The sequence below is a fragment of the Ascidia mentula genome, chromosome 2, assembly GCF_947561715.1.
Source record: "Ascidia mentula chromosome 2, kaAscMent1.1, whole genome shotgun sequence".
Taxonomy (NCBI): Eukaryota; Metazoa; Chordata; class Ascidiacea; order Phlebobranchia; family Ascidiidae; genus Ascidia; species Ascidia mentula.
Genome location: NC_138567.1, coordinates 2,522,573 through 2,539,005, shown reverse-complemented (window position 1 = coordinate 2,539,005; position 16,433 = coordinate 2,522,573). Strand labels below are relative to the sequence as shown.

The window sequence follows — 16,433 nt, the reverse complement described above, 5'->3', positions numbered from 1 at the left end:
ATCTTTGCTTGTTACACAAACATATAAGAAACACAATTTTTATGGTGGCCACTAAATCTAAGAAACAAATTGAGTAAACAGGCACAATTAAAGAAGAAACATTGCACGTTTATTCGGACAGTTTTAAATTATCAGGAGTTTTGATAACTGCCACATCTTTGACAATTGAGTTCATGAACATTTCTGCATCATCTGTGGTTAGTACCTTCTGGTAACAGGATCAAAGATTGCTGAAATTTTCATGAGTCGGAAACGTTCGCTATTACTGTACTTGTACCTTAATAGGATACATTTCATGGCCAACCGTGTAATAAGTCAAACTCATGTACGCGTACTTAATTAACGAACATGCAACTTATTAACGTAACTAATTAACGTGCGCGCATGTTAAGTTGGCCGATAGTGTCATAATCCTAGGTAAAATTACATGTACTGTCATCAGCTTATGGGCGTCGATATGCTCTTGTTTTCTGCTTACACCTTTGCAAATATCACTCATGTATCCATCTAGTGGCAGGTAGCGTCAGATCTATGTCAAATCCTCAAATGTTATCGCAACTGCTTAAAAATGTAAGTGTTTCATCACAGGCCCAAATATACCATGGCCCCGCACAAATTTGTAAGTACCGAAATGTATTTTTCAAATATTTATCCTCTGTCAAATTTGTCCTCTTTTTCCAGAATTAAACATTTGAACAGCGAAGTTGCGATGTATTCTCAGCTAACCTTGTACTTTTACGTGCGCATATGCCTTTACAAATTATCTTGATTTTAAGTTATAGTAAACATGTACATACTTTGTTTTAGTGCGCATGGGCTGCCCATATTCAAAAGAATTTTACAGCGCTGGCAATGCCACACAATAATTTTACAAAGTTTGCATCTTTACATCGCAATTTAATTGTGTTAAGCTTGCCAAAAAGCAGAGTTGATTGCAGTGAAACCTCACGTTTTAGGTTCTCTTTAGGGTTGCGATACATCAAAGTAAACGGTGCGAACTACAGATATCCACAAGATGGATACATGAGTGATATTTGCAAAGGAAAGGCAGAAAACAAGGGCATATCGACTCCCATAAGGTTTGACTTGAAGCTAACTATTTGTTCTTTGAAATGAAAAAATACGACGACAGTACAGGTAATTTTACCTAAGATTATGAAACTATCGGCCAACTTAACATGTGCGCACGTTACTTAGTTACATGTTCGTTAATTACGTATGCGTACATCAGTTTGACTTATGACACGGTTGGCCATGAAATATATCCAATTAAGGTGCATGTAAACTAATAGCGAACGTGCTGCTTACTAACGCGCGTATACCGTATTATTCCACATGATGTCGCTCTTATTCGGAATTTGATACTGTTGGCCAGGCTTTAGATAACGCGCACGTTCATTATTACGGCACACGCACGTTATCTAAGGTACGCGTACAATATAGCGAATTATGACACCGATGTCCCAAACAACATAACGAACGTGCTCGTTATTTAAAGCTGGCCAACAGTATGTCCAAAACAACATAATATACGTTTAGGGTTTGAATGTGAAGTTGCAATATGTCACGATGATAATGCTGGCTAATTACCTTTAAATTGTCCGTTTACCAGTGCACTTGGCTAAGATGCAGGCAGTTGGGTGTAATTGTTTATTGATGAAATGTAACTAAATAGCATAAAATAAATTGGAATATATTTACAATCAAATAGAACGGTCAGAAAGGGCGAAAAACGTTACCGTATAAACATATAGTCTCGTGATATGCGATATTGTGAGAGAAAGACAGTGGGCTCGTAAATAAAATTTGGGTAAGAAAGCCCCAGCCCATTACGTAGGGTGAAGTATCCCTGTCACAAACAAACTCCCCTAACGATGGAATGCGATGACAATTTTTTTATCAATGCAGCTTCCAGTTCTGACATTGTCCCACATGCGACTTGGTGAGTGTCAATGCAAATTCTCATCAACGCGATTGCGGGTACATTTTCACCCATATGTCAAAGGCGGTTTGCATCACACGACCGCAAATTAAATCGAATGACGCTACAAAGTACTTAACCCTGATATTGGGATGTACTTCAATATGTAAAAAAAAATGTTTGAAAAATAATGTATGTTCACAGTACGTTTTACACGCAAAATTGACGATAAAGGTGTGCGCAATGCTAATAATAGGCCTAATGGCGATCATGCACATTCGCAATACAAAGAGGAAAACAAACGAGAGAAAAAATCATTTGTTCAAACCTTACTGGATGATGGAACCAAGCTACCCTGGCAGGCTGTCGATCGATTACCGTATCTATAGTGCTGAGTAAAAGGTTTGGTACTTGCTGGACCTATGTTTCAAATGTTTATCACATTGCTTATATGTGTTTTGCATTCAACGGAAACTAATGACGCCCTTTACATGGCGAAATGTAAATCTAAGCAACCTTCGTATTAAAAGGAAGTCAACATAAATGGTTACATGTACATATTCGCAAGGGTTAGGCGTGTTTATGAAAAGACTAACAAACGCGTTTGGTATGTGTATCAACATACTTTATACAGCGACGTAAATCGAAATTAAACATGCACAATATGGAATCAAGTCAACCAGCATGGGCAATTGGCATATTTAATCAAGAAGTGTTGCAAAGGATGTTAATGTCGGTATGGAAATAAGGTTAGAGTCCGACGATTTCGCCACTACCATTCGTCAATACAAACTCCCAATCGGATAACATTAAGTACCTCAAAGGCTATCGCATAACGAACAAGATCGTCACATTGCGAAAACCCTCATTTGGCAGCTATGGTATTTGGCAGCTATAGTACATGCAATGTAAACATTCCTGTGTTGTTTGATTACAATGGTGGATATCGTAAATGCAAATTTTGCCAGGCAATTTGTGCACAAAACACTGCATAGGCCAAAATCTGACTTCTCTAATCGTTGCGATCATGTACAGCTCATCTGGTGAAGCGTTGGGCCACATTAAAAATCGCAAAAAAGTGAAAAAGCCCTGGTTTGAAGTCATTCTGATGGAAAACGTGGGATCTTTTTTACTTTCACGCTATTCTGCACTCTATCCTTGACAGATACTGAGATTTTAAAAAATCCTATGAAGCGGAAAGTGGTTTGGCACTTGATTGAATGTGACGTCACCGGCAATGCAAAAAAACGCAAACTCCCCGTGTTTCAGGTCATTCTGATGGAATACGTGGGATCTCTACCGATTTTTATTACTTTCACGCTATTCTGCACTCTATCCTTGACAGATACTGAGATTTAAAAAAAATCCTATGAAGCGGAAAGTGGTTTGGCACTTGATTGAATGTGACGTCACCGGCAATGCAAAAAAGCGCAAACTCCCCGTGTTTCAGGTCATTCTGATGGAATACGTGGGATCTCTACCGATTTTTATTACTTTCACGCTATTCTGCACTCCATCCTTGACAAATACTGAGATTTAAAAAAATCCTATGAAGCGGAAAGTGGTTTGGCACTTAATTGAATGTGACGTCACCGGCAATGCAAAAAAGCGCAAACTCCCCGTGTTTCAGGTCATTCTGATGGAATACGTGGGATCTCTACCGATTTTTATTACTTTCACGCTATTCTGCACTCCATCCTTGACAAATACTGAGATTTAAAAAAATCCTATGAAGCGGAAAGTGGTTTGGCACTTAATTGAATGTGACGTCACAGGCAATGCAAAAAAGCGCAAAAAAACATGTTTCAGGTCATTCTGATGGAATACGTGGGATCTCTACCGATTTTTATTACTTTCACGCTATTCTGCACTCCATCCTTGACAGATACTGAGATTTAAATAAAATCCTATGAAGCGGAAAGTGGTTTGGCACTTGATTGAAAGTGACGTCACAGGCAATGCAAGAAAGCGAAAAAACATCCGTGTTTCAGGTCATTCTGATGGAATACGTAGGATTTCTACCGATTTTTATTACTTTCACGCTATTCTTCACTCCATTCTTGACAGATACTGAGATTTAAATAAAATCCTATGAAGCGGAAAGTGGTTTGGCACTTGATTGAATGTGACGTCACCGGCAATGCAAAAAAGCGAAAAAACACCCGTGTTTCAGGTCATTCTGATGGAATACGTAGAATTTCTACCGATTTTTATTACTTTCACGCTATTCTGCACCCTATCCTTGACAGATAATGAGATTTAAATAAAATCCTATGAAGCGGAAAGTGGTTTGGCACTTGATTGAAAGTGACGTCACCGGCAATGCAAAAAAGCGCAAAAAACGTTTTTCAGGTCATTCTGATGGAATACGTGGGATCTCTACCGATTTTTATTGCTTTCACGCTATTCTGCACTCTATCCTTGACAGATACTGAGATTTAAAAAAAATCCTATGAAGCGGAAAGTGGTTTGGCACTTGATTGAATGTGACGTCACCGGCAATGCAAAAAAGCGCAAAAACACCCGTGTTTCAGGTCATTCTGATGGAATATGAGGGAATTATGTGATGGTATGAATGCGAAGGAGTTGTCAAATCAAATATTTTGCACAATTACGTAACCTGGTAAGACATAAACCCAAAATAAACTTAATTGTATAGTCTAAACTTTGTTGTTAAATGCTGCTCAATGATGCGGAACAAATTTTTCAAAAAATTAAATTTGGATTCTGCCAGAATGACAATAGTCGTTTGCAGTTGTAAAACAAGAACGTGCAACTGTTTTACAAAAAGACAAACTTGTCACACCAGAATTGTCACTGCAAATCAAGTTTTACTGTGCTGCGGGTATTAATTGTTGTGTGTTTATGCAAATTATACCTTTGTAAAATAAATTGACTTCAATTAAGGAATTGAAGCAAGGGCCAGCAGTAGAAATAGAAACATGGAAATTTCTCCTTACTCTCACCCCAGCGAATCTCACCAACTCTGCACTGCTGTCATCTCAAATGTATGCCCGATTTATCGTACTGATTCAATGCACAATATATTCACCAAAAAGTCTCAAGATGTGTATTAAGTTTTTTGAAAGGTTTCAGGACTTTTATCTGGTGCAAACTGCAAATATGGTGCTCGATGTCAAAATCCCAAAATGAGAAAATTGGCTTGTTAGAACGTAAACACTGGAACTTACTAGAATATAGATGACCATGTCCTCAAACCTTTGTCAGGTATTTGTTTAACCAACACAACCAAGATTTGTATTAATTAGTCAGAAGCAAAAGGCCTCTGATTGATATCAGTAGATTTATTACAAAAAACTTCAACAGATTCCCATTCCAAAAAGTTGGGTTGATATATGCAGTACCCATGATGGAAATGCATTCTTTTAATCAACATGCATTCGTAGCGGAATCAACTATAGTAACCAGTTGTAATTTGAACTATTGGTTGCATAGCGTACAGAAAAGTTTTTTACCTTGCACATGTGGAATGGTTGGTAAGGTTATTCTGTCCTGAAAGGGTTGGGCACACTTTTCTATTACCAGACGGGAAATAATCAAAAAATTGACATGCAGCTTTTGTAACCATTATAAAGTGGACAATTAGAGGTAAACTATAACCTATTTACAACAATGCTTTAAAATGTGGCCTAGGTAAGTGACATGTACAAAAATTACATCAAACTGCAGTATAAACCTTGTTTGTAAAGTGTCTCATTTGTACAAACTCCTAGCAGGCCAGATACAAAGACCTAATGTGCCACATTTGGTCCTTTGCAGGAGGTTAGCCATTGTATTACTTTGCACAGTTTTTAGCACTGTTTAAAGTTTTTTTTTTATAATACCTATCATTGGGTGCACCAAATGCATGTGCTAAAAGCTAGTAATGTGAAATAAGCTACTTAAAAACTATGGCACATTCGAATGACGTATTTATCAAACAGAATTACCCAATATATTGGTAAGTTTTTCATACTTGAATAGTTTTTTTTTCTGCTGTTACGCACTTTCATTAAAGATAAAAGCAAACTCTTACCAGGACACTAATTTTCTTTGGCTAAAGTTGGTTTCTCTTTTAAGCTGAAATATAATATTCTGCATTTTTACCTAAAACCTTGCATTGACTTTACCAAAGCTTAGTCTTGAAGTCAACATAATTTACTTACTCTTTGTTATCAGCTACAAATCACTGGCGACATGAAAATAATAATCACAAAATTCATTCAAGTGCATGGTAGCTAACTTCCATTTTCATGTAAATTACGTAAACAATGCATAATTCAAACATATTTAACAAAAACACATTTTGTGTTTGTGATGTCACAATTATGTCCTTTGTGCAAGTTTTGATTCAACTTCACTTAAATTGTTTTTACTATTTTCAATCCACTTCTTCCTTCTCTCTTCAGTTATGTCTGTTGCCATTCTGTAAGCTTGGATTGCTTTTTGATAAAAATCCAAGCTTTCATACAGTCGATTTGTTTCCATGCAAACAATACCAAGGTTGTGAAACAAATGCCCGAACACTTCATGCTTTGCTGAGTTTTCACCAAACTGTTTCTTCATCATTTCAAGTCCAAGTCGAATTGTTGATTCCATCGACGAATAATCTCCGATTGAATCTTGACTCCGTTCAATCCAGTACAAACACCACACTTGCTTCTCACATTTAATATCTTCTTCCACGTTTTCAATATTTTGTATTTTGAGTCTCATCGTTTCCATGAGTGGGAACACATGATCACGAATTATTCGTTTGTTTTCAGGTTCTTGATTCGAATCCGATGTTTCCATCAAATCATCGCATGTCAGATTCAAACCCAGAACACAATCCTCCACACCTTCCACCGCTTCATCTCCATCACGTTTGACATAAAGTTCAGACCCAACATCGAAAAATAAAATCGATTCCAAATATTTTCCCTCTCCTCTCTTTATATCTCCAGTTGTTCTCAAATCTTCCGCAGTTTCCCCACGACCTTCAAGCGACCTTGAAAGTTGGTTTCTTGTTTCATTTGCTTCAAAATATTTATGTTTTTCCAACAAATTCACGTAAGTTTGGATCAAATAAGTTGAATCGATGTTTTCATCTGAAATAAAAACAATTTATTTAATTCAAACATAAATAAATCCAACCTCCCGCCATCACATACCCTGGCGGTCTATTCAAAGTGTCAGTGTTTCGGGGGAATTTTTTTTGGTGGCGCTAGAGATCATTAACCGTTTATTTTTAAAAAAGGGGGCATATAAATATATTCCAGGTATTTTTACCTTTAATGTTTTACAATTTACCAGAAAAGGGATTTTGATTTGGTTTAGTGAAAAATCACAGAATATACACGTCAATGCTATTATTTGTGACGTCATAAAACAACAAATGTGCTGTAAAACCTATATGTGATATTTTTATTTTTAAATACAATGGTATTTAATTTTTAATAGTTGTATTTCCTGTATCATCAACAGCTCCTTTTGTTAAATGGTATTCCTACATTTTAACAATTTATTCTGGTTTCGTCACCAGTAGCTTTTAAATAGAGGTGCTAGCAATCTGTTCCTGGGGGTTTTGGAGTGGCTGAATTGTAAAGATTTGGCTAAAAAAAGAAAAAGGCTTGGCAAGGAAAAAGGCTTCTTTACAAAGTGATTGCCAATGTCTTGTCTTACATAAATTTAACTTAAACCCTAGGAAAGTAATTGCTTCACTGTAATGCAATGTTTACTACTATCAGTAGCATACCAACAGCAGATAAAGTTTATTCAAATTGTTTTCAGTAAAAAATTGTTACACACATAGCATTACCTGTTTGTTGTCGTCCCTGCACAACTTTTCCAGCATTTATTTGTTTATCACTTGAAAAAGGATCATGGGTTTCATCATGAGAGGTGGTTGGATGCTGTTCAGTGTCTTGGAAGTAATATAACATGAATTTACATTTATTTATATTATGTTTATCACAATCACTAGTTTGTGATGTCATAACAGGTGCCCTCCGTTAACAATATCAAAATATATATGACGGAGCTCGTGAGTTTTATTTTTTCACCTGCTTCTTCCTTTCGTGATGTTCCATCTTCATTAGTTTTTTTTTTTTTTTTGCTGTCACTGGAAGTGCTTGGAACGTCATTGCTTGATTTTCTTTTCAAAGCTGAATGAGAATAGATTGCTAATGTCAACTAGGGATGTGCCAAGCAAACCCGAACCCGAATAGATTCGCTAAATATCAGCATAGTTTTATTATTCATGTGACCCCGAATAATACATAAGACTCGTGGGCATATATTTATTGGAGCACAATATGGTTGTGTGAAACACTAACTGAGGTTTTGTGCTTTTTCGCAAGATCAATGATGAAAGTACACCGCTACCAGGACAAATTTAACTTAAAAAAAAAAGTAAGTAACTGCTATAATGCAATGTTTACCACTATCAGTAGCATACCAAGAGTGGATACAGTTTATTTAAATTATTTTCAGTAAATATTTGTTACACACATAGCGTAAATATTTGTTACACCTGAATTTTAACTCAAATTTACCAATTAGTTTTAAGTGTTTGTTTAGAAGAAAATTTACCTGAAAGTTGCATCAACACTTTTGCAGCATCTGACTGCATAGTAGATATATCACTGGTTGTTTCTGATCCGACAACAATTGTCGGGTTATTAGGAATGTCAACATGGTTTGCAGTGAATTCTATATTTGAAAACAGAAAAAAAATTACTCAAGAAAAAAATCAAATATGATAAAAATACAAGATGACCAACAGGGATTGTAAAATGCTTTATATGTCGATACTTTCCACACTACAAGAGTTAACAGGACATCGATACCTAGTTTTTATGTATATGCGAGGCAAATTTTCTACAGTTGACTGATGACCACATGGCATGACATGAATAAACATGAAAGAAAGGCAATGCATGAATTAACAAAACCTGTGAATGACAGCATTTTAATGCAGTCTGGCACTACAATATTTACAGTGGACAAGATTGGTACAAAGTTTTTTGTGTGACAAATTGCAATGAAATCACTGCATAGTTTTTTGTTGTAAATCTTGTTTTTGCTTTGACATAACATTTCAAATAAAACGACTTCGGAGAAAAAAATGTGAAATACACATTTGCTACACATGCATGCCCATGTGTCCTTTTTTTGCATTTCCACGTAACTTTCACATTGGTTCTTAGTGGAATCTATACCTGTTTGTGATGTTCGTGCGGTATTAAGAGATTGCTGTGTTGGATTGGTGAATACTATGGGATCATTCCTTGGTGGGTAACTGGAGACAGTATTATAGGAACTTCCATCATTCATGTAAGTAAAATCTATGTACAAGAAGTAGATAATATATGGAGAGGATGCAAATTTCTTTAGTTCTACCTCTTTGCTGTGGTGGAGCTGATGAATTTGTGTTTTGTCGTGCTGCATAGTTTTGGTAAAGAGGAACTTCAAAATAAGTAGGACCTCCACCATTAATTGAAGTATATCCTAAATTTGATACAACAATGTTATTTGAATAACATTAATATCTTGTAATACTCTTAATTGTTTTATTGTACAAAAATTATAAAAAAAATTTAGAGGTAAAAAATAGTAGATAACTTTTAAACCAGTTGTATGACCTAAACCAATCATTAAAATACCTGTTTGTGTAGGAAAGCTTGGTGTAGTGTACTGGGGTTGCTGTGCGAAGTGGTTTGGAAGAATGTTTTAACTATGTGGAATGTTGTTGAAATTTCCAGCAGTTACTGAAATAAAAAAACATTTTTCTGCTGCAACTAATCCAATTTGCATGTCAGGGATGTATAAAACCTTTAAACCTATTTACAAATGTAAAAATTTTCATATTCAAACTTTTCTTCCAAAATAATCCATAACACTTACTTCTATTTAAATTGCCTATTTGTGGTGGTAAGACACTTTGATGTGCAGGGAAACAAGTTTCACTATTGGTGTTCACAGGGTTGTGGAAACCATTCACTGAGGTATCGTCTGTATTTGCAAAGCAAGAAAGATGTGTTACAATAACTAACTGCCATTGGATTGGCTGGAAAAATGTTTTGCATGCATTGTAAACACTTACAATGCAAACAAATGTTGTTTAATATTAAGCAGTTGGTCATAAACTTTCCTATCTGCTGCATCAAACCCATTGTTATCAAAGATTTGTAAAAAGAGTTATATAATGTAGTATGTCACAAGATGTCCTGAGTAAATTTACATATGGGTATGTGAGGGATTCATAAAAGGGTTTTATGACTATAAAATGGAAGGCCTAAACCAATACTGCTAAAATACCTGTTTGTACAAAAAAACTTGGTGCAGTGTACTGGAATTGTTGTGAGAGGTGGTTTGGTAAATGGCTTGATTGTGGAATGTTGCTGAAATTTCCAGCACTTACTGAAACAAGAATACGCTTTGTTCACAATGTATAAAGCACCAGAAAAAAATAAAAACAGGACATAAAAGTTTTCAATTGTAGACAAGTTCTGGAGTGTTACAGCTTATTCAAGCCTAAAGAATAAGTTTATTGAGTATCACTAATCATCTGTCCTCCATTCTAGCCTAGTACACCATGTTACCCACTGAAAGTTTGTTAGGTAAAAATATCCAATCCATTGAGGTATAGCCATTTTGTGTGTAATTATGTGTGTGTAGTCAAGTATAGTAATGCATGTCGGTGCATAATGATTAAGATCAATCAGAGCGCATAGAATATAGTGTCGAGCTGTTGCAACCGGTGATTTAAGGCCCCATATCAGTATTAAATCCTCAAAATTATATTTTGGTTATCAGCCTTAATACACATATTGAGCAATTTGCTTTATTGCGCACAACAATTCCTGTGGCTGACCCATGAAGGTCTACTACTTCTATTTGAAAGGCAAAAAATTGATTGCAGCTGCATCGGAAAAAACATAACAAGGATCTGACGAGCGACTGGGAAGATCTTATGTCCTATAGGATAACAGAAACAAACAAAAAATTTTCACCATTGCTGGGGCCAACATTGAATTGAAAACTCGAAGAGGTTTTGCCACACCAACCTCCATTTTTTTGCAGCCTTCAGGCCGCATCTCTCAATTAAATCCCAAAAATTGTGTTTTAGAAGTCATTTGTTATTGTGCACCTGGTTACAGTTTCTCTTGTTTGCCAAAAACAATTGCCGGGTCTGATGACTCATGAAGGGGGACTACTATTGCTGAACAGAAAAAAAATTGATTGCAGCTGCATTAAGACAGCACATTGGGGGGTTTTGCAAAGGCTAACTGCTAAATTGTCAGTCCTAGGGGGTGTACAAACAGCCCCGGTGGGGCCCCAAGACAATTACAAGACATCTAATTCTTCATGAATTGTGTAGAGGAGGGTTGGTGGCTTCACTTAATCGCAAATGGAGGTAACTTTCTGTGATTCATTTTTTCACAAAACAAACCTACACTTTTTTTCTGCTTTTTTGACCAAAATAATGGCCAACAGAGGGTCAAAATGCCCCCGGGGGAGCGGTTTAAGTAGTTATTTCGATTATAAATTTGGCCACAATTCCTTGCCAAGGGTCCGCACTGACAGAAAATCACAAATTGAACATACTTTCTGTGATTCATTTTTTCACAAAATCAACCTCAATATTTGGGTAGTTTTTCAGCTACATGTACAACAGCACCCTCTACCAATTTACTGCCTGACTAATAACCCTGAAAAACAAACTAAAACTGCCCCAAACACGCTGAAAATCGCCCTGGCAACAGCCTGTTCATCTGCACTCATTCAACCAAAACACTGGCGCCCATGCATGACCCATTGCACTGTTACACATAATTTTACTCTGTTACGCAGGAGTTCGAGAAGGGCAATTCCCAACCGGGAAAGTCTTTTCCATAGAAATACAGAGATGCGGCCTTCAATATGGGGCATTTTCCCAGAATCTCAAATTCCCTATTAAATACAAAACACAGGACCTTCATTGGTTACCATGTGAAGTTTTATGCCTGGTTGACCAGCGGGCCCAGAGTTTCGGCTGTTTTTGTGACACCACCTAGAGTGCTGTATATGGCCCAGTCAACAGCCTCAGAGCAAGTGTGTGTTCTGGGTGGAAAGATGTGCTTTCAAAACAGAAAGTCATTCATATACATGCACAACAACATCCTAGAACTTGCAAGGCACCACTCACATGCAGGTACTCATGCCTAATTAAATTAATTAAATGGTAATTAGCCAAAATCCAAAGGCTAGTCAGGTACATGCATATGGTAAAAAATCATACGTGTCTCAAAAACATGAAAACAAGATGAAAGTGATGCAATTAAGTGGCCTGAAAGCACAAGCCAAGTATGTATTTAATAAAAGTTAATAGCACAGCAACACTAGAAATTATTTACAGACAAACTAGTGTAATACAGACCTACAATGTGATGATGAATTGCATCAGTCCTGATGGTCCAAGTGTCTCAGTTTTTCAGTATGAAGCAACATTTGAATGGCAGCGACTGCCCTCTGTGGCAATAAATATAGTGATTAATTTACAAAATAATGTCATTTCATTGGTTATGAACATGCAAAATGTTAATTACAGTTAATTCAGGACTTTGACAAGCATGGATTACTGACAAAACACCACGGTAGGTGAGAAAGCATATGTACACAATGCCTTGATGGAAGAGGTACATATCACACAAAGTTTCACACAAATTAAACGCGCAATGTGTTGCGGAATGGTAATGCAAGGAATACATGCCTGCCATGCAATTTTTTTTGCCTGTAAAGAGTCCGCGCCCCAAGAATCAACCATAGGATTTATGTGCAAAAATCAGAAAAAAATTGTTTTGTGCCCACTAGGTGGCAATGAGTGACTGGAGCAGCTTCCAAAGCAGTTTGTGTTCTTCAAAATACTTAAGTCTACACACTTTAGGAAAAATTAGACCTATATTGTGCCATTTTAGAAATCTCATTTTTCCCTTAAGGCCGCATCTCTCAATCAAATCCCAAAAATTGTGTTTTAGAAGTCATTTGTTATTGTGCACCTGGTTACAGTTTCTCTTGTTTGCCAAAAACAATTGCCGAGTCTGATGACTCATGAAGGGGGACTACTATTGCTGAACAGAAAAAAAATTGATTGCAGCTGCATTAAGACAGCACATTGGGGGGTTTTGCAAAGGCTAACTGCTAAATTGTCAGTCCTAGGGGGTGTACAAACAGCCCCGGTGGGGCCCCAAGACAATTACAAGACATCCAATTCTTCATGAATTGTGTAGAGGAGGGTTGGTGGCTTCACTTAATCGCAAATGGAGGTAACTTTCTGTGATTCATTTTTTCACAAAACAAACCTACACTTTTTTTCTGCTTTTTTGACCAAAATAATGGCAAACAGAGGGTCAAAATGCCCCCGGGGGAGCGGTTTAAGTAGTTATTTCGATTATAAATTTGGCCACAATTCCTTGCCAAGGGTCCGCACTGACAGAAAATCACAAATTGAACATACTTTCTGTGATTCATTTTTTCACAAAATCAACCTCAATATTTGGGTAGTTTTTCAGCTACATGTACAACAGCACCCTCTACCAATTTACTGCCTGACTAATAACCCTGAAAAACAAACTAAAACTGCCCCAAACACGCTGAAAATCGCCCTGGCAACAGCCTGTTCATCTGCGCTCATTCAACCAAAACACTGGCGCCCATGCATGACCCATTGCATTGTTACACATAATTTTACTCTGTTACGCAGGAGTTCAAGAAGGGCAATTCCCAACCGGGAAAGTCTTTTCCATAGAAATACAGAGATGCGGCCTTTAACAGGTGGGCCTAACATAAAATGACAAATGAAGGTATAGTTCTGTGATTCAATTTTAAGCTATGTCCTCTTGAACATTTTGATGCTTTTTCAACTAACTTTTCGACAACACCAAGCACAAAATGACTACCTGAATGAAAAAGTCAAAAAGTGCACTAAAACTGCACCAAACAAGCCGAAAATCGCCCTGGCAACAGCACATGTCTCCCTGCTCATTCAACCATAAATTTGCCCCCAATGCATCACCGATTGCCTCATGGCATAACTGAGTTTACATTGGCGAGCACCCCAGGACCAACCATTCTTGTTTGTGTTTTCAAATTTAAGACAAAACAAATTTTTACACAATACTGGACTAAACAAGTCTTGCATTTCTGTGCGACTTCTACTATCAATCTTATTGCAGTTCACAACTGTTTGTAAAGTTTGCACAGTATTCAGATGTTGTTGTGTAGGATTGGTGAATACTATGGGATCATTCCTTGGTGGGTAACTGGAGACGGTATTATAGGAACTCCCAAAAGTAAAATCTTTATACAAGAAGTAGATAATATATGGAGAGGATGCAAATTTCTTTAATTCTACCTCTTTGCTGTGGTGGAGCTGATGAACTTGTGTTTTGTCGGATTGCATTGTTATGGTAAAGAGGAACTTGAAAAGAAGGACCTCTTCCAAGTAAAATATGTCCTGAATTTGATGCAAACAATATTACTTGATTTAATACAGTCTTATTGTACTTTAAGGAAATTAAAAGTTTAAGATTAGTACATAACTTTTAAACCAGTGGTTCCCAACCCAGTGTTCGAGGGATGATTTTATATTGTTTTCTGTCTGACATTATTTTTTCACTAACTCATTGATGCTGTATATACCTCCCAAATGTTGTTGATCCTGACGATCTCGATTAACTTTTGACGCCAATCCAGAAGATGATGGGACTTGAACAGAATCACCTAAAACTGGTTTCTTGTCAGTAGATGAATGATCTTTCTTGGCATCATTAAAGGTTGGAAGATTGTTGGGTGCTGGGAAAGAAAGGGCTCGCATAATACAACAGACACAAGCCAGCAAATTATGAGTCAATTTTTTAATTTTTTCTAGTTGGAGTAATTTTCAGAACAAACCTTGGAATCTTCGGGTTCTTGCACAATACCATTTAAGGGAAACCAGCTTGTCATCGTTGACAAGAAAGGGATCTTTCATGTTCATCTGCCTGACAACATCTTCCACTTGTTGCTCGATCACTTCCGGACTTTGCTGGTCAAGAAGTTGCTGCAATCTCTCACAGATTTCGATCATGTTTGGTCGTTTAGATGGATCTTGATCCCAACACTGCTTCATTAGTTGCTCCAGGTTTTCAACGATTGCTCTGTCGCTTTCATTAAGATTTTGCTTCAGTTCTTCTATTACTAAACAGTTAGGTCTAGTCCCTTCCTTAATGGAGTCTAGTAAAGCTTTTAGGTTGTCGGTGGAGTATGGCAATGCCCTAACCACGACAGTAAAGGCCATCACACCGAAAGCATAAACATCAAGTTCTTTTGTTGGTTTCATGAAAGAGTTTTCAATTTTTTCAGGTGCCGTGTACATCGGTGTGTGTTGAGGTCTTTCCTTCTTGCTTCTTGCTGAAGGATTCTTTGTCGTCAATCCAGTTATGGTTGTGAGTTCCGCATTTCCAAAGTCGCACAGTTTCAGGAGCAGAATTTTGGTAAGCAACCCATTTTCAGGCTTGACATCTCCGTGAATCATTCTCTTCAGAGGTAAACCATGGCAAGCTTTTAGACCTTCTGCAGCATCCAGTAAAAACCGGACACGCAAGGGAAATCCCAAACTGATCGAGAAATTCAGCAACAGTTCCAAAAGGTTCCCCCCTTTACAGAACTCCATGACAATCCCTAAGGCAAATGGCCATTTGGTCCAACCATAAACACTCACTATGTTGATATGATTTAGCTTTTGCAGGTTTTCCAGCTCTTCACCAATTCTGCAACAGTAAATTATTGTCAAACAAAACAGTTACAGTAGTGTATCATGAATACTGGATTTACGTTTTTTTAAAGAGTTCTTCACTGTGACGACCAATAACTTTGATTACTTTGACGGCGACAAATTGCTCCAAACCAACATGGTAACCAATTATTACGTCACCGGATCCACCACTTCCAGCAACATAGTTCAATTCGTCACATAAAATATCCCCGGCTTGGATAAAAGGTAACTACAAAAACATACAAAATGGATTGTTATTGCTGATATTACTGATCAAAAACATAAGGTGATGTAGGCTGCTACCCCGGTAACATAATGATAATGATACAAAACATACCTCTTCCACAGAAGACATATTACCATCTAATTGCGACAGAAAGGACGCCGGGAAACGAAAAAAAAACTGTTCCTCTTTGCTTTCCCTTTTCAAAATGGCGGTGGTGGTTTCGAAAAGGAACCAAACGAAAGCAAAAAGGGGGAACAGAACCACTGGGGATGCACCGAAAGTTCGGTTTGCCAAATTTATTCGGCCGAAACTAAGGTTTTTATAATTATTCTGTTTCGGCCGAATATTTTTGCAAAATTGGGCAGAAACCGAAATTTTTAACTGCATGCAACGCTGATACGCATGTATCCGACGTCGTATTTATCGTATGTTATGTTGTGTTTTTGTGGCATCAACTGTATTTTTAATAACGTCGAATACTAATCACGCCACGAAACCATATCAACTCA

At 37.1% G+C, this 16,433-nt stretch overlaps 1 protein-coding gene across 2 annotated transcripts; it reads right to left on the bottom strand.

Annotated features, from left to right (window-relative positions):
• Positions 1–6,107: 6,107 nt before the first annotated feature.
• Positions 6,108–16,150, bottom strand: LOC145888352 (uncharacterized). 2 transcript variants are annotated; one of them, XM_082979082.1, is made up of 10 exons: positions 16,036–16,150; positions 15,758–15,927; positions 14,837–15,693; positions 14,585–14,737; positions 14,298–14,399; positions 9,124–9,249; positions 8,495–8,614; positions 7,966–8,067; positions 7,722–7,826; positions 6,108–7,011 (listed from the first exon to the last, which is right to left on the bottom strand). In XM_082979082.1, exons 1-10 carry the CDS (start codon positions 16,051–16,053, stop codon positions 6,248–6,250), a joined length of 2,517 nt encoding a protein of 838 aa, XP_082835208.1. In that variant the 5' UTR covers positions 16,054–16,150; the 3' UTR covers positions 6,108–6,247. The 2 variants fall into 2 exon arrangements, with proteins under 2 accessions (XP_082835208.1, XP_082835209.1); XM_082979083.1 differs by lacking the exons at positions 8,495–8,614; positions 9,124–9,249.
• Between the last annotated feature and the right edge of the window lie 283 nt (positions 16,151–16,433).

Coding starts and splice junctions, on each gene's coding strand:
- LOC145888352 (XM_082979082.1), bottom strand. Junction 9,250..14,297: donor AGCTCCACCACAGCAAAGAG/GTAGAATTAAAG, acceptor TCTTGTACATAG/ATTTTACTTACATGAATGAT. Junction 7,827..7,965: donor ATCACGAAAGGAAGAAGCAG/GTGAAAAAATAA, acceptor ATTACTTCCAAG/ACACTGAACAGCATCCAACC.